Source organism: Festucalex cinctus, chromosome 4 (genome assembly GCF_051991245.1).
Source record: "Festucalex cinctus isolate MCC-2025b chromosome 4, RoL_Fcin_1.0, whole genome shotgun sequence".
NCBI classification, from domain to species: Eukaryota; Metazoa; Chordata; class Actinopteri; order Syngnathiformes; family Syngnathidae; genus Festucalex; species Festucalex cinctus.
Genome location: NC_135414.1, coordinates 26,611,496 through 26,635,603, shown reverse-complemented (window position 1 = coordinate 26,635,603; position 24,108 = coordinate 26,611,496). Strand labels below are relative to the sequence as shown.

The 24,108-nt window shown below is 41.3% G+C and overlaps 1 protein-coding gene and 1 long non-coding RNA gene across 2 annotated transcripts; one reads left to right on the top strand and one right to left on the bottom strand.

Moving 5' to 3' along the window:
• Nucleotides 1-1,697: 1,697 nt before the first annotated feature.
• LOC144017961 (uncharacterized) lies at nt 1,698-17,305 on the top strand. The gene is made up of 4 exons (XR_013283297.1): nt 1,698-1,831; nt 1,959-1,997; nt 4,851-4,971; nt 16,304-17,305. It is a non-coding gene; the product is annotated as an uncharacterized LOC144017961 (long non-coding RNA).
• On the bottom strand, nt 15,266-24,108 carry dldh (dihydrolipoamide dehydrogenase). Its single transcript, XM_077519982.1, has 12 exons — nt 23,676-24,108; nt 23,213-23,518; nt 22,548-22,608; nt 21,803-22,060; nt 20,507-20,567; nt 20,257-20,387; nt 19,663-19,832; nt 19,364-19,580; nt 19,100-19,276; nt 17,920-18,634; nt 17,568-17,829; nt 15,266-16,703 (listed from the first exon to the last, which is right to left on the bottom strand). Exons 1-12 carry the CDS (start codon nt 23,727-23,729, stop codon nt 16,698-16,700), a joined length of 2,418 nt encoding a protein of 805 aa, XP_077376108.1. The 5' UTR covers nt 23,730-24,108; the 3' UTR covers nt 15,266-16,697.

Below are 24,108 nucleotides of genomic sequence, written 5' to 3'. Positions count from 1 at the left end.
GAGAATCAATGTGACAACCAGAAAGTGTTATATATATATATACACACACACATATAGCCACAGTTGGAGCGAGAACAATGCATAACCGGTCAACAAAACGTTTTAACTACAACATTCATGGAATTATTCTAAATTAATCACATTTAAAGTCATGTTAGGGGGAGTGAAGCAATGACCACACCCCTCAAGTACCTTTAACACCAAATACATTTTTGATTTTGTAGTTGGCTGTTCCTGACATTTTGTTTTGATTCCTAGCAGAAGTAGTCCTAGCTGAAGAAAAACAGCTCCAAAGGTACTGCGAAGGGCTGTCAATTTCATACACACTTCTGAATTAACAAATATGCTCAAATTACTTTCAACGATGTTATTGAGTAATATACATTTATGTGAAGACAAAAATCCCGACATGTTTTCACAAAAATTAGGAAACAATATCAATACATAAGACTTACTAATTATATATAGCTGACCCATTACTTTGATAAAAATGGGCGGATGCTGCTTAATTTGTATGCCACAAACACAATATTAATCAGAATACCTGAACAGGTTCATGGCATTTTAACCATTCAAATGGGGAAAGTTGATTTGCGATAGAAGTGTTTTGTTTTATGAGCATGGTCTTGGAACTACTTAAATTTATATTTGAAGGCGCGACTGTGCTACTTTTAAAACATTCTAGTGACAGGTTGTTGGTGTTTTTATTTTATGGAACTGTTTGAAAGAGTCCCAGTAGCAACATGTGTTCAAATTTCTTTATCTTTATATCATTTTTTTTTTTTTTTAAAGTGAACACAGCTGCTTTTCTTGTGTGTGTATGACGATCTCACAGCTGTATGCAGCTGTCTTCTGGCCAACGCCAGCTCGTGGACTGAGCAAATAAAGCGACCCTGCTATGTGTTCAAAAGTGTTGGTAATTGAGGTGACACTTGGAAACAGACGGCACAAAAAGGAACGTTTTGACACGTTGCAAATGTTCACACCACTGTCCTGAAATTAAATGAAAAATGTCTTAATATTTTTGAACAACGTTTTCCAAATTGGCTACTGTCACATTTACATTACACAAACACTGAGTCCCTTGCACAGTCGAACGCAAGGATTGGCAAGCACACACATTCAACATGTTTAACATTTTTGATTGCCACCTCTGGCCGTTTTCTGAGCAAATTTGGGAGTCATAATAGTTTTAAATGCCCCGCACCACATTATAAAATCACTCAGGATAAACTTTCAGAGACATTCAAAGAAATAGGCCTTTAATGACTTTCATCACAAAGGGAGGGTGTTTAAGTGTTTAGGAGTCCTAAAATGGATGTCAAACAGGAAGTTGAGTCTGTGAGAGATTATGCTGCATTCGAGGAAGATAGGAAGTTGGACTTTTCTGACTTCATACCAGGAAGTGTGCACGGAAACGCCCCTTTACAAATTAAAAAAAAAAAAAAAAAAAAAAAAAAAAAAAGGACCCTGACTTCACCGACCGGTTTAAATCTGACGTCACTTGACAATGGCGAACCTAGAGACAGAGACAGAAAGGAAAAACATAATTTACACAATTATAAACATTTTTTTATAAAAGCAACTTTACGTAACCCAATGTGATTTCGACTGACTGTTAACCAGAACAACAAACAATTTATCAGAATCAGCAATCTTTGTTGTTTACTTTTCACTTTGAACAGTTTGAGGACGGAGCTACGACATCCCACCTTCATTGAATGCAGTATTAGTGTTAAGTGTTGGCTCTCTTTCCTTACAGACTAGAGTGACATCTACTGGTCTGGCATGCACCTTTCAGTCATTGTTGTACTGCATGTGTCGACGACCTGTAAGTGAAAGTTTTAAAGAATGTAAAGACATTTTTAAATCGAGTGTTATGTCTAATCATACCCCTTTATCTGCTCTGTCCATTGGCAAAACTTGACATCCCATTCAACATCTGGCTGCCCTGACAGTGTGCTGGTGAAGACTGTGGCGTGTACCTGTTTGAATATGTGAGTGCACTCAAGAGTGTGCGAATATGTGTGAGTGAAGACAGCATATGGACAGTGCCCTCCCTTCCTGTTAGGAGGGGAACAACCTGGCTGTCTGTGAACTGCCGCTTGACCCATGACCTCATAGGATCACACATACACAAAGAAAGAGAGATGCACATAGAAAGCTAGATACCGACACATGTATACTGGCCAGCCAGCTGTCCACTCTCAGCTGCAATCCAGGATAGAGACAGCGAGGAGTGAGAGTGACACCCAGCAAAGCAGACGCGATTGTTTTCTCAGGCTGCATGAATGAGTCTGGAATTGCCTCGGATTCTTTTAAACCCACGTGTCGCCCAGCAGGGAAAGCGACACGCACGCGGCAGAGCTCTCTTCCTGTTTCGATCATCTTTTCCAACTGATTTCTCCCTCAGGAGGATCGGACGTGTCACTAAAAGCAAGTGTGGGGGACTCGTACCATTTCAATATCTTAGTGATCCTCTAAAGTTCTTAAGTTGATAGGTTTCTTAATCTTTGTGATGATACAAACATACCGTTCCAGACCAACCCCACATTAAATAACACGTTTGAAATTTAAATGTAATCAATATATAATTTATTTAAAATAATATATATATTAGGGGTGTCAGGCGATTAAAAATTTTAATTAATCGCACAACTTCAAAAGTTAACTTGCATCGCAAATTTTGTCCTTTCTAAATATACAATAAACGTTTTTATACTCTTGTTAACATAAAAGTGTGGAAAAATATTCAACTAATAGAAATATGGCTGCATCTTTTTGTCACTGAAAATAGTTTCATAATAATTCATGAAATTGAGTTAAAATTAAAAAGATATACTGTACTGTAAAAAACGAGTGTGATATTGATTTGTGTTGAGGTCATTTTTCTGCCACTAGATGGCATAGTTGCATTTGTAAGACATTGGTGGCCGCCCAGTGCAGTTTTCTTTTCATATTAAGAGCTATCTAATCTTTAACATGAAGTAACGTGTGAAATTCTGCACATTTTTAAAATTGTAAAATACAACTTGATTCCTGTCTCCACAAATATTTGCATTATTATTAAATTGATTACAGCTCAATTTTGACGTGGACGTGTCTGCTGCATTACCCTAGTACAGGCTTTCCAAGTAAGGGGCGGTCATTAATCGCGCGTAAAAAATAAAATAAAATAGAGCGTTAAAGGAATTTTAAATGAACTCAAAATTAACACACAAGTTTTGACACCCCTATTATATAATATAATATAATAATTATATGTCCTCATAGTTCATCAAACACATTTGGAAAATGCACTTTCCTTAAGAAAAAAAAAAAAAGTATTTAAATTATTTAGAATCATAGATGTGTGCGTTAACACCTGGACACCTTTCGGCTCACTCTTTCAAAGTCACACCGATTCCTCCTCTAGGTTGAAAGGGATCCTTCCACATACCTTTAGCCCTGAAGTGTACAAAAACAGTAAGTTGAACATCGAGGGTGCAAAGAAGGAGATAAGGAGAGGATAGGTTAAAAGAAAAAAGGAGGTGAAGAGGAGCAGAGCAACAGCTGGCAGGTGTCTGGAGGCACAAAGGACCATCTGTCCATCGAGTGCCATCTCCATATATACGCACATTTGCACATAAAGACATACACAAGCACACATCCACTATAACTTACTTCTTCCTGTGGCAGTAAAATACAAGTGTGAGTTCCAGTCTGGAACAAATCTACACCTGATTGTCCTCTATGGTAGCGTGTGTGTATGGCATGTAACGCTTGCTGTGAACTCCTAAAACTTCCTCAACTACTAACCGATACCGACACACACACTGTGTTGACCCCTGACATTTCACCTTAAGCCCACTCCCTGGGGAGTTTGTATGATCGCGAGCGCTGCCTGGATGTCCAACATCCATGCAAGCAGCATGGACAGTGTGGTGAAGGGTAGGGTGGGGTGGGGGGGATGGTCGGGTGGTGGTGGGGGTCAGCTAAAAGCCCTTTCAGAAGTTTTAATGGGGTTAAATGCTGTTCACATGACAATAAAGCAAGTCTGAGTTGAGCCATTGCACAGGAAAAACAAACTTTAGAGCGATGCGTTCAAGAAAGTGGTGTGTTGCCACAAAGTACGTTTCAATTCATTTCTTTTTATTTAAATGTTCAAGAATTGCTCGAATAAACCTGAATGGAAACACACAGCGTTAAATCCGTGAAAGTTTTTTACTCTTTTGAGTGGGTGGATTTTTTAGCATATTGCTAAAAGGAAAACACAATCAATGGTGGCGGACGATAAAGTTAGGTATGTTTTCGAATTACTTAAAGAAGCAAACAATCTTTTGTTGACAGTGTTTTATGGCAGAGTGACACACATTTGTATGATGTCATCACATGGCGCAGGCTCCTCTTCTCAATACAATATTTGCAAAATAATACCAAAAGGAAATGGGCATAAGTCACATGTTAGTTTTGCGCATTTTCACTAAATATGCTTAGAAATGTTCAAAAGATTTGGATGGACATTACCTTTAAAAAGTAACTTAGTTACTTACTGATTATTTGATTTAAAAAGTAACTAACTTAGATTCTAATTTACTTTAATAGTTACATTAAGTAGATACCGACAACCCTGCTGAATATAAAAATGACACCCGGTTTTGCCACTTAATTGGAAGACGTGCATTTTTATCATTAACATTTAAGAATAAAGATTGGTTTTATTAAAAAAAATATATATAATAAAATAGACACACTTTTTGACCTACGATGATAAATTTGATATAAAAAAAAATGACACTTGAATTGACAACTGAATTCCCTCATGAATTGACAACTGACTCCCTCCCCTCTCTGCTTTCTTCCACATCCAGTAGACAGAAGGCGGATGCAGGCAAACACTTCCTCTTTCCATGAAGTTACTTCCTGTCTCTGGGAATCGACTTCCTGTTCGCTCTCACTACAACAGCACTTTTAGCATTCCTCGTGACGTCGGTGAGTGTCTCCATTCTTAATACAAGTACTGGTATATTAGTAAATATATAAGTAATTTATAATGTTTGCATCTGAAATGCAGAAAATGCTAGACAGTATAGTTTCTTAATTGGAGATAGCTTTGGGTAGACACAATCTACCAATTTAGTGAAATTATGTGTAAGTTTAATTGAACAGTTACATTACAATAAAAGGACCCTATGGGAAACAAGAAAACCAAAACTTCAATGAGAATGATGTATAAAGAAAGAGAGCAAAATAAAAAGCAAACCCGTCAGGAAACAGGCACAGTTTCCTTTAGCGTTAACACAGCCAGGCTACATAACATTATGTACACACACAGTAGTCTTGCTTCTAATCAGTGGCGTGTTATCAGTGAGGTATTTGTGCTTATTCAGAGGGTTGCACTAACCCACTGACACATACTCACACAGAAGAGACTGAAGACAGTATACCGAATGAACTTGACATTTTTAAATAGTGTGGTTTTAATTTAGACTGTTGTGGAATTTTTAAATTTTAGATTTCAACATGTTATGCAAATACGTACTAAATAATTATTTTCCCTAACAAGACCTTCCACAGTATCTCTTTGAACATTATTATTGATTTCTTGTCATTCATTTCTTGGTGTGGATCTCATTAGATTTTTAAGGTGTACCTAATATAGTGGCTGTTTAGTTCATATCAGTCATAAACTCAGTAGCAGCGCTGTGGACGAGTGAGGAGTTAGCATGTTCTCACTGTGCTTGCGTGGCTTTGCTCCGGATTCCTCAATTCCAGAAAACTTACGTTAGGTTCCTTGAAAACTCAAAGTTGACCTTAGATGTGAGCGCAAATTGCTTTTTGTATATAGTAAGTTTCGTTTGATTGGCAGGCAACCAATCCAGAGCATGCATTGTCTCTCGCCCAAAGTCAGCTGTGATTGGATAGATCTACGTGGAATAGGCATTTTCCCACTCATTTTCTATTATTTCCCTCACTGTTTGCTATTAGCATACCCCCAACATGCAAGTCAAGTATAGTTGAGAGTGGTCAAGCCGAGCCCTGTAATCATCCAGCAGGAGTGTCTGTAGTAAGGCTGCTGGTGCGTTTGTTCATTGTTGGTGCAACCACCTCTCTCCCATCTGCTGCCACCCATTAGCATGGAAACAGGACTCGGAGCATTTTCACACATACACACACTGGCTATTAATCAAGGAGTCAGACCCTAAGTCCATTCCCACACGTACACACCACACAGATGAAGACAAAGAGCGTACACACGGACGCAAGCATCTAATCACAGAAACATCCCAGTGCACACTTTACTCCATCGTGACCACACCTCTTCTTTCAATAGAGCCGACCTGGCCAACCCAATTTACTTACTTAGTCTGGGACAACTGTTCCCTCGCGGCACTGTCGCAAACACAAGGGGATTTGTTCTCATCAGCTGTTTAGCCTGTTTTTATTATTATTATTGTCTGAATGTGGTGTCTAGTTGGTTGGTTGGTTGGTTGCGACTTCATGAATGGGCACATTAATAAAAATGCAGATGGCATCATATATATCGCTGGTGTCAGACTGAAACCTCATAAGTCACAATTTGGCAAATTTTATATTAAAAAAGATAGATAGATAGATACTAGATAGATAGATAAACTGTACTGTGCTGTAAAAAAAATTATTGATTTGTGTTGAGATCATTTTTCTGCCACTAGATGGCATAATTGCATTTGACAGCTTAGTGCATTTTTCTTTTCATATTAAGAGCTATATAATCTTTAACATGAAATAACTTGTGAAATTCTGCACATTTTTAAAATTGTAAGATACAACTTGACTCCAGTCTCCAGAAATATATGCACTATTATTAAATTTATTACTGCTAAAGTTTGACATGGACGTGTCTGCAGCGTTGTGACTGGAATTACCCCCAATGCAGGCTTTTCTAGTAAATGGTGGTCATTAATCACGAGTTTAAAAAAAATTTGTGCCGTTAAAGTAACTTTAAATTAACTCAAAATTAACATTAATTTTGACACCCCTATTATTGACCAATTCAGAATATTGAAAATGGCTTGCTCTCTTTGATGATGCAATGAACAAATAAATATACTGTTTTTGGGATCTCCTGGAAAATTATGATTTTGGCCTGATGCCAGCGATATATCACGGATATCACAATTTGACATTTTGGTAGGTTCACAGATTTTGAGAAGAATCATGGAAGTTAGCAGAATTTGCTTTTGCGGGCCCCATAGAATTATGTGGTGAGCTGGACCTGGGACCCGGGCCTTGAGTTTCACAACTGATACATTATATTTACAGGATAGATATGTCTTAGCATAATACTTTACTGTATTAACTATATTATACTCCTGGATGAAAAAGCGAAGTTTGGAGAGTCTGTTGCAAGATTGCACGAGTACAGTCAACAAAAGGGGCAGTCATTTCCAACAGCCCGTTAAATATCCACACTTCCTCGTTTTAGTACTTGCCAGTTCACTCTCACTGATTGGCGTGTATGTGTGTGAGTCTCCGACTGTATTTCTTCGTAATTGTCCATTCAGTCTCATTCGGCCACTCGCTCGGTGTGTGGTAGGCCTTAGAAGTCTGGGTCTTCATTATCAGACATTCTCACAAAATAAATATATTCCGTCTCGAACCCCATGGCCATAAATCGCGCCGGCGCTTTTGTCACGGCTCGACCACTCCACTCAGCCATGACTCCGCCCACTCCACCGAGCTAGATTCGGGCCTTGAGGGTCCATATTTAGATGTGACACTAACCTCCATTTAGACGTGGGGATGTGTTCAGTGGTCAAAGTCCAAAGGTCAAAGTCACTGTGGACTGGCAAAAAAACATGTTTTTGGCCATAACCGCCAAATTCATACACTGATTATGGCCGCATTTCACATTAATACCCAATAAGGTAAAATGATGAGGTGATAGGACATTGTATATCCTAAAGTTCAAAGTTCAATTTGACTGTGACATCTAATGTTCTGGACTTTTAGGGCTTCTTTTCAACGCTTAACCCATACAAAGGTATTATTGCAGAATTCAAAGCGTCACCTATATACATTATGTAAAGTCATTTTATTCATGTTTAGTCATTATTCCAGTAACCCATCATTTTAATGACACCATCGTTCTAAAACCACTCGCATAATCATCATAAGAATACAAAACATATATATATATATATTTTTTTTAAAAAGTGCAAGTATACGTATACATACATATACATGTTTAAGTTACCATATTTTCTCTTATTTGTGGTCAATGTATTGGGAATGTTAAATGTTTAAAAAAAAAAAAAAACAGGCAGAAACTTTTTTACTACTTCTACTGTATGAGGTTTTGTACAGTAGTTTGTTGGTTAGTACCTGGTCATCTCAAAGTCCTGAGTCAAAGTACTTTTTTATGCCCTCTTCCCTTATGCTTCTAAATGAAGACCATGCTCATTTTAAATGTTTCTCATTTTATATTTTAGAGGAGTAATTTTCCTGTAATTATTTCTTTGGCATGTAAGCCGCGCTGCTAACTAGCACAAACCCAGGCACCTGCTCAAAAACGAACCGCGGAGTTCCCTGCCTCTATCGTTACTTCACAAAATGATTTATAATGCACACCCTTCGCCATGGGCGGGACATAGGGGTCCGTGCCCGGCCACCAAGATGATTGTGCCAACCCCCCCCCCCCCCCCACCCCCACCCCCCACCCCCAAATAAACTCTTTTATTATGAAATTTTTCATAGTAGCTAATTTTGTGTTTTCAAATACTAATAATGAGTTGTTTATCACAAACAGTGGTGTGATTTTGTTTGATTAATGGCTAGTCTTATCTGCAACAGCCATCATGGCCTTACTGAAAATAATGGATAGATACGCTGGCTTATACATGACGAATCAATATTGGCGTGCGACAGTCATGTACAGTTGTCAAAGTGAAGTTGCAAGTTGTTTTGTTTGGTATTGTGTACTGTGGCAATGGCATGTCTGTATAACATGTACATAGTTGGAAATATGCAGTTCCGAGGACGCTGGCGCACACGACCAGCGTACGGCAAGTAAGGAGGTACATACTACATTACTTTCGGCAACTAAAGAGCCACTTGGAAAAAAGAAACCACGGAAGCCACATATCGTTTTGGCATCTCAAATAAGGGTGGATTTTGCTTTCCTTTTTTTTTAGGCTGGGGATGCATTTGATGGCAGGTGATATTATAACACCCAATGAAAATGAGTCTTTCTTATAGTTTTTTTGGAAGATACACTGATACAGTCTTTCACAGACCACCTATATGCCAAGATTATTCCTAATCAAACTCGTATAATCCAATTCCGAGTAGGTTTTTTAAGTGATTAACAAGTGTGTCTGGATACATTCATCATATAGATATTAAACATTACCTTGTCATGTGCTCGACCAATTTATTGTGATATGACTGGATCGATTGCTCTCTCTCTCTCTCTCTCTCTCTCTCTCTCTCTCTCTCTCTCTCTCTCTCTCTCCTCTCTCACTCACTCTTCCCTCCTGTGTGTCCTCTATGGTAACATCTGCTTCCTCAACTACTCGTTCCCATCATGCAGTGGGCGTGCCCTTTGTGTTGCCTTGTGCAGCCTCATTGTTCTAGCCAATCATTGTCCTTTGCCAAGCTGTTCCCACGATGCACCACTAATGGCCAGAAGGCGCTGATGGAAGCTGGTGTCTCTGAAGGAATGACTGTCTTTACAACCACTTTAATCCCCCAGGGAGAGATGACAATAAACAACACTTGGGGGGGACCAAAAAACAAACAAAAAATAAGAAATCGAATCACCTCTGATGCGGACCGACTCGCCATAAGGTCAAGTGCAGAATGGAACAGAAACATTTAATAGAGTAATATTCTGCAGATATTAGTTGAGTTTGAGTACAAGAAAAAGTAAAGGAGGAGGGGCAGATCCAGAATCAGTAAGTCAACAAGAGAGATGGAGCTCTGGGAAAAGATCAGAGTCGAGTCCCAGGGGAATGGCGACAGATGAAGTCGCTGAATAAGCTGTCTGTCATTGTGCGACTCGGGCTGCTGTGGTCACTTCGTTTGTTCACGAGCAACAATGGGGCACGGCTGAGAGAGAAATCTCTATTTTCCCACAAGATTTAGCACTAAAAATCTGGAGTCATTGACGCTCTGCATGGGGATTTGACCTGATGACAAATTGTGATGCTAATAAAATAGTATATAGTGGAGAGAGGTGCCCGATCGGTGTGATTCTGCATTTGAGTCATCTTTTCTGGTGACCCGAATGGCAAACAGGAAATGAAAGCAAAAAAGAACCTCAAAAAAGAAAATTTAGGATTACACGAATGGAATTGCCTCGACAATTAATACAATCAAAATAAAGACCATCAGGAACACTAATATGACAACCAAACACGGCTAACGTGTGTATGTGTCATGTGTCAGCACTTGTGATTCTGAAGGCCTTGGGTAGATTCCACTGACATGGCAATGCATAGAAGCTAAAATCTGATTTGAAAAGTCTCCTGAAAATAATTTAAAGCAGTTCCATATAAGTTGTAATTGTAATGCTCCTAATGCCCTTGCAGTTCCTGTCTGCACCTCCTTGGTTGGACAACTATTTATAGTTTTTGAATTGTTTGCAGCCCCTTCGAAGAACTAACTTTCATTGGTTTCCTTCCTGCCAAAAAGGAGCTCCTGGCCTGCTATGAACAGTTAAGAATGAAAACATGTTAGCAGCCACTTGTTTCTGGGACTATCCAGCCCTCTAATACATCCGAAAAAGTAGGTCACCTTAACCAGATGGGCTCAAGTTTCCTCTTTTTGATCATATCCATTGTGTGCTTAATTATCTAGTACTTATTAACAATGTCAACAATAATGTAGCCCTCTCCACTGAAGCTTCTAAGGAGACCTGCTGCTTGTCAGGGAAAAAAAACCTGGTGACAATGTACTCCATCACATCAACTCATAATACACCATAATCATTTTTTTTATTATTTATTTATTTGTTTTGTTTTTTTGTTGTTGTTGTTCTTGGAACTATCCTTTTTTTTTTTTTTTTTTTTAACCTCTACTGTACTTCACAGAAATTCACCTATCGCGGGTGGGCGTGGAACATATCACCCGCGAAAAGTGAGGGAACACTGTACTATCGTAGGCCGTTCATTTTATATATTCATGCAAAAATAAATGTAGCAATTTTACCTTTTATTATTTTTTAAATTAATCATGTCACATCAGCGATACTGAATGCAAAACTCTAATCACAAACCTTTAAAAAAAACAAAATCTAATAGAGCCACCTTTTAACATGGCATATTTTTCATTGGTTTTTGTTTTGACGTCATATAAATAAGGTCTACATCGCATTTTTTTTTTTTTTAACACAATTTCAGTGCATTGTTCGAAAAAGGCCAAATCTGTTGCATTGTCCATGGGAGGAGTTCTTCGATATGTTACACACACTTTGTGGTTCCATTTTCACTGAAAGTAAGAATCACAGTGTCATGCAAATTCAAAAAAAAAAAAAAAAAAAAGTCATTTAAGATTTTCTTGGAGGAGAGACACATGAATGGACAGTTTAATCAGATTATAGCAGAGACACACTTTAACAGCCTGTTCTCTGAATTGGATACGGTCCTGCCTACTACCCTCCACAATAAAAGGCGTGTGTGGATTGAGTGAACGTGCAAGAGAGGGTCTAATACAGACAAAAAAATGTTTTTATCATACAGTACTTTTTGTTTGATTTCTGATGCTTAGAAATTAACGTTTTGAATATTTTTGATAGATTTTAACGAAAAACATACGCTAACAGTGATTTGTCAAAAGGGACATTGGAATCATAGAAAGTTGTACAGTACTTTCACTCTACTTTTTCTGGTACCTGCAGTGGATATAAAAAGTCTGCACACCCCTATTCAAATACGAAGTTTTTGTGTATCACAAAATCGGACCATGATAAATCATTCCAAAACAGTCTCTACCATTGTGTTCTATAACATGAACAGGGAAGTTGAGAAGGAAGTTAAAAATAAGCAACTGAAATAATGTGGTTGCACAAGTGTGCACACCCTCCAAAAACTGGGATGTGGCTGTTTTTAGAATTAACCAAATCACATGCACACTTATGTTAAACAGTCATCACACATCTACCACCATTTGAATTGCCCCTGATTAACCCCAAATAACTTCATTCCTGTTTTTTTTTTTGTTTTGTTTTTGTTTTTTGTTTTTTTTTGCTTTCTTGCAGTACGCTGATGATTTTGTGCTTCCACTGACTTCTATTTCAAATTGTTCGTAATTCCTTCGACCTTGTCTTGACCCTATCATAATGTTAATGCTGCCATCACCACGCTTTAGTGTAGACATGGTGTTCTTCTGGTGAAGATCAGTGTTGTGTCTGTGCTTTGGAATTACGGCAAAAGTTCAATCTTAATTTCATTGGCAATGACACATTTCCCCACGTGTTTGGGAGATTTTGAGACTATCCAATGCGGCTTGAAAGTAAAAATAAAACATCAGGGAAAAATTACTGTAACATCTGAAATTTATTTGGGGTTGATCAAAGGCACTTTAAATGGTGACAGGTGTGTGCTGACTCTCACTTAACCCAAATGTGATCTTATTCATTCTGAATTCAGCAACATCCCAGTTACAAGAAGGTTAGCATACGCAGCAAAATGGCTAGTGTTAGATTAACTGAGAACTATTTTAGTTTATTTTTAATAAAAACTGAGTTCTACACACTAAAGGTCACATTAAAGGGTGAGAATGTTTTAAATGATTTATTATGGTCTCATTTTATTTATATTACAAAAACCTGGTATTTGAACAGAGGTTTGCGTACTTTTAATATCCACCATGATGGGTACCGTAATTCGCCTGCCATTTTTTTTTACCTCTCTGTAAAACACACATCCACTATGGCCTTCTGTGTGCATTTTAGCATGAAGGACTGAGCCTATGTCCCTCGGAAGTTCAAAGAGGACTCCTCTCTCTGAGCATATGGCATCCAGTGACCAGTGCTTTGTGCGACTATTGACACCAGAGGGACGATGCGAGTGTGTGCGGCTGTTCGTGGCCGCAGGACAGCCTGGCGGCAACAAAGGACAGGCCCTAAGCCTGTCTCCTGCGATTTTCCAACTCAGCGAAAAAGCTATTGTGGCAGTGAAAAAAAAGTTAAGTTAAAAAGCTTACCATGGTATGTGCTAACAACCGCCCGCCGCTTGTGTAATACAAGCAAATACTTTTTGAGCGGTCACAGTCGCAGTCTTTGCGAGGCAAAACATCCCACTGTTGCCCATAAGCGCCGGCCCAGTGACCGCTTCCGCCTGCCCGCCGCGCATGGTCATTTGAGCGTGTCGCGGGCGTCACGTCATTCGGAATGCTGTGATAGTCCAGCTCATCCCAAACACAAGTTGTTTTCTTTGCGTTTGGCCTTACTGGCTACATGGAAACTAAGTTTTATGCTGACTTTTGGAAAAACTGTCACCATGAAATGAGGATTGCATGAACAGTACTGGAGGAACTATTTTGTCAGTAATGTTTGATGTGAACATATTTTTTTAAGCTACTTTTTTTTCTCTTCTGGAATCAGATTTTTCTTGTATTCTTGTATCAGAATGGTGAAAGAAAGCAACAGCTTGTGATCCAAAAACATGATGGGCCCTATTTCCGTGCCCAGAGGCAGTCTAGCACAAAGCGCGGTCTAATTGTGTGCATGGGTGGAGTTTTCTTTCTTTTGGTATTTTCATAAGTTAGAAAGCAAGTTAGAAAGTCGTGTTCGCATCGTTGTGGTAGTCCCCTCATTTCCTTTAAATTCAGTGTGGGAGAAATGAGGAGAAGGAGAAGATCAAAGCACACAAAGTGTGTTTATAAGGAACTTGTCGTCTGCCTTCCACCCAGATTGTTCAAGATAATGATAATAATGAGTTGTTCAATTCATTCATTTCTACAATGATTTACAGGGTTTGATGCACACTGTTATCATATTAATGAATCCCTGCACCGCGATCAAATCCATCAAAGTCGCAAATTCACCAGTGCCACAACTTAGACCTGCTCCGAGGTGGTTGAAAGTCTAAACGGCTTCCAGTCACCAAATCGTCAGGTGTAAATAAAACGCAATTGGTCCACTGGAACGCCCAGAAAGGCAGAGTACACGGTCTGCCAAATACCCAAACTAAGCATGCCCTGGCACGAAAATCAAAATGTGCCAGTTTTGACGACAAACGTCGTCTCTTGACTTTTTGATGGCAAAGTAATGGCTCGTTTTTCACTCATGTCAAAAGAGAACGAATACTTAAATCTCTAACAAGCAACCATTGATTACAAAGGATTTTCACCCAAGTGAAAAATATGACACTGTATTTATAATTATGCCAAAGGTCCAAACACTTTTAAGCCAATGAAAACACGCTACATAAAATGTCTGTAATTTCAAAATGGTCAGTGTCATGTATTTGCGAAACCTCTTAAATTAAAGCCAGCCATCATGGGGATGCACAGAGGCAATAACTCTCCAAATACTTTTGAGTGTGTACATTTTGTTCAAGTATTTATAAGACTTTGAGTCAAATTAGTTTCTTTGATGACTTATTCTACACACCCAGTGGTCACCAAATGACATGTATATACACAGGGACGCGTACACATACGCACATCATAGTCAGACAGGGGCCACCGGGACTAAATCCAGACTGTGGTTTCGCTCTCGAGCTAAAAATATCCCTCCGCTTTAAACAAGAGCTCACACACATACTGTACACTCACGCAGCCGCACGCACACAATTGCTCAGACACAGACACTGATTCTCAACACATTCTTCGGACAAAACTTTCTTTGACAAATCTGTCAAACACCTAACTAATAGCATCATAAAGCGATGTCTGTGTCATATGCATACACATTCACACACATGCGCACACGCACGCATAAAGAGATGACTCTGGTCTTGCAAATTGGTCTATGATTATGGGGTGTATCTTTGTCTCATTTAGCGGTTCCACAAGGAGACAGTCTTCTGCCCTGTTACACACACAAACACGCGCGCACACACGCAAACACATACCACGACACTATCACTTGGCAACAAAAAAAAAAATCCCTCTACTATTTGTTGGATTGTCTTGACTGGAGACGAAAATATCTCGTGGGAAATAAATTGTTTCCATTTCTCGTACTGGATGTTTTTCTCCACGCATATCAACAGGCCTGACTTCACGCGACGTCGTGCGATTACCAAACGGGAATGCAAGCATTTCAAAACACGTGTACTAATATTTCCTCTTTTATTTTGGAAAAATATTGCGCTGTTTTCCAGTAATAAAAACGACAGGCTCTGTACATACAACTTCTCTTTTAAATACAACAGTCACAGTGGTCTCAAGTGCCTAACATACATACTTACATACAAACATACATACATACATACACACATACATACACGCATACATACATACATTACATACATACATTATCTGTCAAATAAAAAAAAAACAATCAAACATAAATTATAACACAAAACATCACACAAAATTGGAACACAAATAACAATAATTAAATTAAAACAACGTCTTTGTTTCAATAATAAAAAATAAGATTAAAAACATGAATCGCACGATGCTAGCCAATGGTGAGCAGGCAAGGGCAATGGTGGCTAAATGATGACCGGCTAACAGTTAAGACACAGGTGACCTTGTCTGTGCTTACACATCTCATAAACACACGTGACACACATGACACCCGCGCAGTGTAAGGAGGTCTTGGCAGTTCGGACGACTCCCTTCATGGTTTGACATAAAAACACAACATCGTCATTTCTATAGTGGTAATAAAACATTCCATGAACTGTGTTTGATTACTTTCAGTGACTTTTTTTTTTTTTTGTAATATTAATTCATATTTCGCTAAAAACATTGCCCTGTGTATCCAAACCTTCAGGGTCAGGGGCCAGTATGGCCCAACAGGATCCACGTTGGATCGATTTGCAGTCCCTACTGGAGTCTTCAGGTTCTGTATGTTCTGCTGAGAACCAGCTCAGCCGACACGGTCTGCCAGTGCTGCAGACTTAAAGATGCGCAGTCGGACCACTTAAAAATTTGCTGTTATCTTTTAAGAAATTGGCTACAGTTGAGAATACTGCGCCGTGGAAAAGACTCGCACCCTTGCCATGTCTACACTCTGTCCTCTGCGGCACTGCACAGAACACGCACTGTCATCTTTAATAACCATAGCACATAGCACAGTACTACAAGATAAGTTCTCAGTACTCCAAAGGTACTACTCTGTTCATTAATCAGTACTCCATGGTACTACTATTTCATCATCCAGGTCAGTGCTGCCTTGTTCATCGACAGCAAATGAATGGAATCCACCTCGATGCCGATATTATATGAAGCTCTTCCATCGTTCTTCAGCAAAAGTCACTGGATAGCACGAGTTGCTTCGACTTTGAACAAGGCCCGCACTGCTTCGGGTGCTTTGGAGGTACATCATATCGCTGCGCACCAAGTATGAGCCTGATGTCCTCATTTGAGGTCAGCATTGTCCAAAATTCACTGACTCTGCACTTGGTTCAGTGGCACCTTGGCTCCAAGATCCTTCAGTAAATTCCAGGGAACAGCAGCAAACCGCAGGAGTAAAACCTCCCGGAGACAAGCTGAGCTGTACTGCTCAGGGTTAGCGAGGACCACCATCGTCCAGAGGAACTTGGTCCAGATGGGTATCATACCTGAAAGACGAATAGCATTTTTTTTTTATTATGAATGTGAAGCATCACTTTGCAAAACAGTTTTTGTGGGGGTGTCAGAAGGTTACATTTATTTTAGTGTAATTAATTGCATGGCTTCAATAGTTAACTCATGATTAATCGCAAATTTTAAATCTGTTCTAAATGTACAATAAAAATATTCTACTTTCATACTCTTGTTAACATAAAAGTGGAAAAAAAAGACTGCTTCTTTTAGTCATTGATACAGTCATTTCATAATAATTCATAAAATTTTGTTTAAATTAAAAAGATGTACTGGACTGTAAAAAAAAAAAACGAGTGTGATATTGATTTGTGTTGAAGTCATTTTTCTGCCACTAGATGGCATAATTGCATTTGGAAGACGGTGACAGCTCAGTGCATTTTTCGCTTCATATTAAGAGCTATATAATCGTTAACATGAAGTAACTTGTGAAATTCTGCACATTTTTTAAATTGTAAAATGCAACTTGATCCGAATCAGCACAATTTTATGCATGATTATTAAATTTACTACTGCTAAATTTTGACGTGGATGTGTCTGCTGCATTGCGACTGGAATTCCCCCAGTACAGTCTTTCCAAGTAAAGAATTGGTGGAACTTTAAATTAACTCAAAATTATCTCAGTAATTTCGACACCCCAATTTTTTTGTAAAAAAAAAAAAAAAAAAAAAAAAGAAAAAGCATAGGCTTCACCATATGTCCTGTAAAATTCTGTATATAACTGCTTATTTGTTTCATTTTACTGAAGGCAATCAAGATGAATCAATCATTTCCAACCCAACTTGCAATACCTTACTGACAGTCTAATTCAAGTTTACTTGATTTGCAACAAATTGTCTCACCTCTGTAGCGATTAAACACTCGTCTTTCTGGTCCGATATGACGTAGACAGACTGGTATTTGGTGTCTGTAGCGCTATGGTACTTGCTCTCGCCGCTGGCACTGCAGTGATATTCAACGTCACAGCTTGACTGGTATTTGACATCACTTGATGATTGGTATTTAAGGTCACTGGTGGCGTGTTGGTTCAGATCGATGGTTGATTGATTCATGGTTTCGCTGCAGCTTGGCGACTCTTCCACTTGTTTCTCTTCTGATGTTTCACTATAAGACAGAAGAAATGACGGTACATTAGGAATTGAAGTATTTTATCCATCTATGCTTCATTTTCGGGTATGTTTGACCACAATTTACCTGTTTTGTCTTTTCCTGCATATTTCCTCGGTATCAGACTCCTCTCCTGTGCAGTCATGCTCCTCTTGTTTGCACAGTGACACCTCCTCAGGCCGCAGCTCATGGACGAGGTTGTACTCCACACTGGAGTAGCGAGTCTTAAAGCCTTGCTTCTCCGATCCACCGAGTCCATTAAGCCCACTCAGACCACCAAGTGAACCAGCCAACTCGGAATGGTAATCTACCTTTTTGTTGGTATTTTTAATGGATGTCGTCATCGCAGTGACCAGCTCCTTGTCACTGCGGAGGCAATTGTTGGTGGTCGTCAGGTTGTTCATTGTTTCGTGGCTGTCGCTACGGACGCTGTCGCTGCGATGACTGTGCCGCAATTGGAGTTTGACCCGAGCGTAGACCACCAGCAGGGAGCAACCGATGAGCATCACCAGAACCAGGAATACGCCGGCGCACACGGCCGTCCAGGGGAAGCCGCTGTCGTCATTGTCGTCATCATCATCGAAGCTTTCGCTTTCCAGTGAGGAATAACGTCTGTCCGGTCCGTCCACCACTGGGTGACCTTGGGGAACCTCTGGTAAGAGGAACTGGCAGTTGTGCCCGCCGTAGCCTGGCACACAGGCGCACACGTAGCGTCCGCCACGCTCGTGGCAAGTGGCTCCATTGTGGCAGGGATTGTGAGCACAGCGGGAGATGGGGGAACTGCAGTTTTTGCCGGTGTACCCTGCACAAGAACCCAGTTTTAGGAGTCTGCTTATTGTACAGTGGTGTCAAATCCAGGTCGAGAAAGTAAAAACCGGGACACAGTTTGGCTATAGCCACAGTGCTTTAGGTAAATGAGCTACCCGGGAGTTTGTTTACCTGCCGCTTGGGTAGAAGCATCTGTGGCATCGTTTTTACTATCTGGACCGGGATTTGACAACTCTGATTTGGTTTGCTCTCAAATAACACAATAAAGTCATTTTGACAGAGGTGGCAAATTCAGGTCCAGAAAGTAAAAACTCTGCCACAGTTTGGCTTTAGCCCCTGATGCTAGCTATAGCTAGCTAGCTTGCTCCGTCCGTAGCAGGTAAAATGAGCACCATGGGAGCTAGCTAGCTAGCACCTGGGGCTAAAGCCAAACTGTGGCAGGGTATTTACTTTCTGGACCTAGATTTGCCACCTCTGCATTTTGAATATGACTTCATACCTGGAGGGCAGGTGCATGTGTAGCCATTGACTCCTTCTTGGCATGTCCCACCATTTTGACATGGAAAAGACAGACAGTGTCCAGGGAGGCTGCTGCTACTGTCCTCGCAGTTGGTACCATAAAACCCTTCTGTACACTGACAGAGGTATGAGTTGACTAAATCCACACATTCTGCTCCTGCAGAGGGAAACGTAGTAAGAAGTCAGCGTCAAAATCACGGATATTTCACTTGTCAGTGTAGCAAGTAAGCAGAGGACTACCTACCATTCAAGCAGGGGTTGGATGAACAGTGGTCAATTTTTTTTTCACAGTTGAATCCAGCGTATCCCATGGGGCACTGACAGAAGTAACCCCCCTCTGGGTTGTCGACACAGCGTCCGTCATTGAAGCAAGGCCCGTCCGCACAGCTAGTGGCACTCAATTCACAGTTGTTTCCATAGAAACCAGGTGGGCAGGTGCACTTATAGCTACCATCTAGGTCCTATATTAAAAAGAAAACATTACGTACTTTCTTTTGTTTCGATTAACATTTTTATTGACAACCCACTCAGATTGATACTTACGGTGCAGCTGCCACCGTTGCGGCATGGGTTTCCAGAACATTCATTGACTTCAATCTCACAGCTGGCACCTGTATAGCCAGGCGGACAGGAGCAAGTGTAGCTACCCTGGCCTGTGTTCGTACACGTGGCACCATTGAGACATGGCTTGTGGTGTGTGCAGTAGTTCAGATCTGGAAACGGCAATAAAAAAAATAGGGCTGTCAAAATTAAAGCGTTAACTCTGGAGATTCATTTAAATGTCATTAAATCATTAAAAAAAATAACTCAGTTAAACTGAGTGTGCAGCCAAACTTGGAGTCTCTGGTGGGAATATGAATAAACATTTGATGATTTTACAGTAATTCCAAGATTTTACTCAAGTAAATATCTTTTACAAGCTTTGAAGAAATAAGTAGAAGCAAAAGTAGAAAAATATGATTAATCAAGATTAATTATGGAAACATTTTGTGATTACAATTTTGTTAAAAAAAAATTATTTATTATTTTTATTAAAAATATATCAAATATTTCACAGCACAGTTTTGCTGAAAGTTTAATCTTTTAACATGCTTGGAACTGTAATTGTAACTAAAGGCAGACATCCAAGAGACTCACCCTGGTTGCAGAAGAGGCCGCCCCATCCCTCCTGGCAGTTGCACTGCCAGGGTTGTTGGCACGTACCATGGAGGCAGCCCGGGTAACGGATACAGTCATCACAGTAACGACCACTGAATCCCACTCGGCACCTGGAACCCACCATGAATCAAATGCTGTTAGTAACAAAGCCAGGACAAACCCACCCAAGTGTGTGTCTGTTTAAAATGGAGGGGGGGGGGGGGGGACAACAAGTCATGTCTCAACTTACTTGCATTCTCCAGGTTTCTCACAAAAGCCATGATCTTCATCACAGCCAGGAAGACAAATTGCTGCAGAGGAAAAACAACAAAGGTGAGTAAAGCAAAATGCATTCATCACCTCAGCGGCCTAATCTGTGCGATTGTTCTGTTGGCTGTTTAGCGACTTTCCTTTACCTGTCCACCTGTCTCTTAGTCTTACACTCTGATAGGAGACCAATAAAAACGCAGGTGCCACAGTGCAAAACAGTCAAACAGCGGAAGAAATTGGGGTCAGGAGGCCATTCTTGATAAAGACCACTCAGTGCAGAGTATTTAGACTGTGCTGCACAATTTGCTGGACTGTTTACCTTCAGGACTTAGCTGCTATGGTGGCTTTGGAGACCCCCCCCCCCTTCCTTTGGTGTCCAAAGCCACCATAGCAGCCAACAGGCCCTCTCTATTAACATGGTTGCTCTCCAACACAAAAGCACCCCACACAAAGACGCCTTTCTCCCTCTTGACTGTGGGCCTTAAGTCTCGTTTTTCTCAGCCTTGCCCACCGCCCCCTTCCAACCGACCTACGCAACTGTACACCTATAGCGCCCTCGCCAATCTGCTTCTTCTCCCTCTGCCGTCATTCCGCCCTATTTCTGCTTCTTTCCCTCTCGCCTTCAGCATCCCTCCTTTCCTCCTCCCGTCTCTCCTCTCACCCCCCCAACCCACACCCCCTTTCCAACCACCTCTCTCCCAGGGCCAGCTGGTCTGTGTGGAGCTAACCACCAGACAGCTGCTCTATTGTCTCCTCGCACCGAGCAGCTGCCCCCTGAACAACAATACATAGCCCCGCTTGGCCAATCACCGGCTCGGGCCACAACAATGCAGGACCCCCACTTGGCCAATCGGGGAGGAGGTTTTGGGGGGTGAGGAGGCCCCAGTGGTCTAATGGAAGGCACGCGGCGTGTGAATTACTGAGGAGCCATTGCGGCTCATTAGAATGGAGGCCTCTGGTGCTTGGGGATAACTAACTGACGCCTGTTGCACACGGGCCCTGCATTAGGACACAGGGAGAGAGTGGGGGTTTGGGGGTCCTTGAACAGTAGCGACGGCCAAGTGACTGTTGGAGGAACGAACTTTATAAATGAAACGACTGGATGCCGTTTGATGATATTATCATAAGTCAACTTTTGAGGCATGACTGAATATGATGCATTTGCGCTACTCAGACGATTAGTGAATTTAAATTTAGTAATACTTAACAGGAGCAGCATCACCGCACCGGTTATATCCCATGCAGGTTGGATGTAAACAAACTAATCGGGACTTACGTTCGGTGCAGTACTGCCCCTTCCAGCCAGAGTTGCAAATGATCTCGCCACGCTCTCCACAGGTGAAGTGTCCGAAGGCGTCGTCTCGGGGTCGACAGAACACGGAGCAGCCGTCGCCGTAATAATGCTCGTCACACAGGAAGCGGTACGAGTAACGTAGCTCCGTCCTGCCGGCTGTCTGCATGTCTTTGGACCATTCCTCCCCCACTGTCAAGTGACGCTGAGTGGTGATGCGGCTGATGAGGTGCTCTGGGTTGTCTGTAAAAGCCGACCACACGGCAACTCGTTGGTCAGTTTGAATGCACTGTATTCTCCAGAGAATGACAAAATCAGCAACAGTTGGCTGCATATCGGTTTTACACAGTGACCAGCACATTTTCTTTTATCACCACTCTTCTGAGCTGTGGTTACTTTATCACCATCAGCGTTAGGTGATAAGATAAGAGTAGCAGGTGACACCTGCCCAAAGTGTGTCTTTTATCTCACATCTTGTTAAAGCCACCTTCTTGTTTGCCTTTACTAATGCAACACAGTGAGGGTGCCGTTAAGATTATTATAAATCCCCACCCTTAATTCTTTGTACGCAAAATTAAGGTATTAATTCAGATGTTATTATCACGAGTGACAAGTTCTATGTTGTTCTTTTCAGCGTCAATGAACTGCCATTAAGGAGGAAAACAATGTCACAATTAGCCTGCTGGCGTGTCTTCAGGTTACACGAGCCGCTTCTCTGGCTGTCACCCACCTGTTGCCAGGTCGTCCAGGGAGTCTGTGTGCAGTGCCTCAATGATCAGTGAAAACGTCCCCTGGGGGAGAGAAAAAAAAAAAGAGAGAGAGACAAGGAGAGTCAACAGCTGCTCAGCCTGCAGAGCCACATGAAGAAGAGGGGTGGGGGGGTTGCAAAGGGACGCCTCTCAATAAACTTCATAGCCTCATTGAACAGTCTTGATTAGGGGCCTAATAAGGCTCACGACTACCTGCTTCCCTTTCACGGCCCTGCTGCTATTACATTAGGACTCCGTCGTGAAGCAAACGAGGCGGAATTTCACGCTGCGCTGCCAATGATGTGCCAAACTCGGAGGATGTTAAATTTCCCACCACGCTTGGTCGGAGTGAGGCGTTTGGTGAAAACATCAACCCCGCCGCCCCGCGACCCCCCCCCCCCCCCCCCCCCCCCAAAACCCCCTACCCCACAAACACACACACTCTACTACAATAGACCTTCTCACACTACTGACAAAGACCCTCACAATTTTGGGAGCATCTGCTGCGTTTTAACGCCATTTAGAGCAAATGTGCTGCGATGGAATTAGACCATAAATCGCTCTATTTTAATTCTGAACAGTAACACGCACAAAAAAAAAAAACAAAAAAAAAAAAAGACACATCAATATTGCCTGAGTCACTCACCGGCCATGTGAAGCCAAAATTGAAGCGGATCGGGTTGGTGAAGGTGTCCGCGTTGGTCTCGGGCACCTGGAAGGAGTTGGAACCCAGAACTGGGGTCACCGCTCCGCCGTATGTGCAGGGGGGCTCGGGAGACACGTTGGCCTGGTAGTGCTTCAGACAGATCCGAAAGAAAGTCTTGCACTCGCACTGCTGGTGGCTCGGCTGCTGCGTCGAGCCGCCGCCGGGGCAACAGTTGGCGTTCCCCGCCACCCCTTTCTTGTTTAGAAACTCCTGCAGCTTCAGCTCAAACACTCCCGAGCACAAAACCTAAAGTGATATTACAAACAAGCAGGCAAACAGTCAGAAGTAGGCTAAGCTGTCATTTAGGCGCGTTAACATTTCAAATCTGCAGAAAAAAGGAGAAAATCGGTGCGTAAAAGCGCGGCCAAATGCGCGCGATGCCGTTAAATAATTGCTACAATACCTGGCAGGTGAAAAGGGAGAGAGTGACAAACAAGGGCAGACACAAGCGTCCCATTGTGTTGACAGCCCGTTCAAAACAATCGCTCAAAACTCCACAAGTTGTTGCAGCTCAAGTCAAAAAAACATGGAGAAACTTGGATGGGTTCTTCCGTTTAAGTCAAAATTCACTTTCCTTATGATTGTCTATTTTCCCATACGAGCCTCTGTTGTATAATTTTGTATTTTCTTTGGCCAATAAATAATCCGCAACAGAATGGTCCTTGGTGGAAATCCCTGTTTGAAATAATTCCAAATGATCTTGCGCAAAAAGTTGTGAGTCCTTGTTTTTTTTTTCTTCCCCCCCCCCCCAACTTGATTGATAAAATGCTGTCCCGAGCGAGGAAAACAAGCCTCTCTTGGTCTCACTCGGGTAAACAGTGCGTGTGTCTGATGGC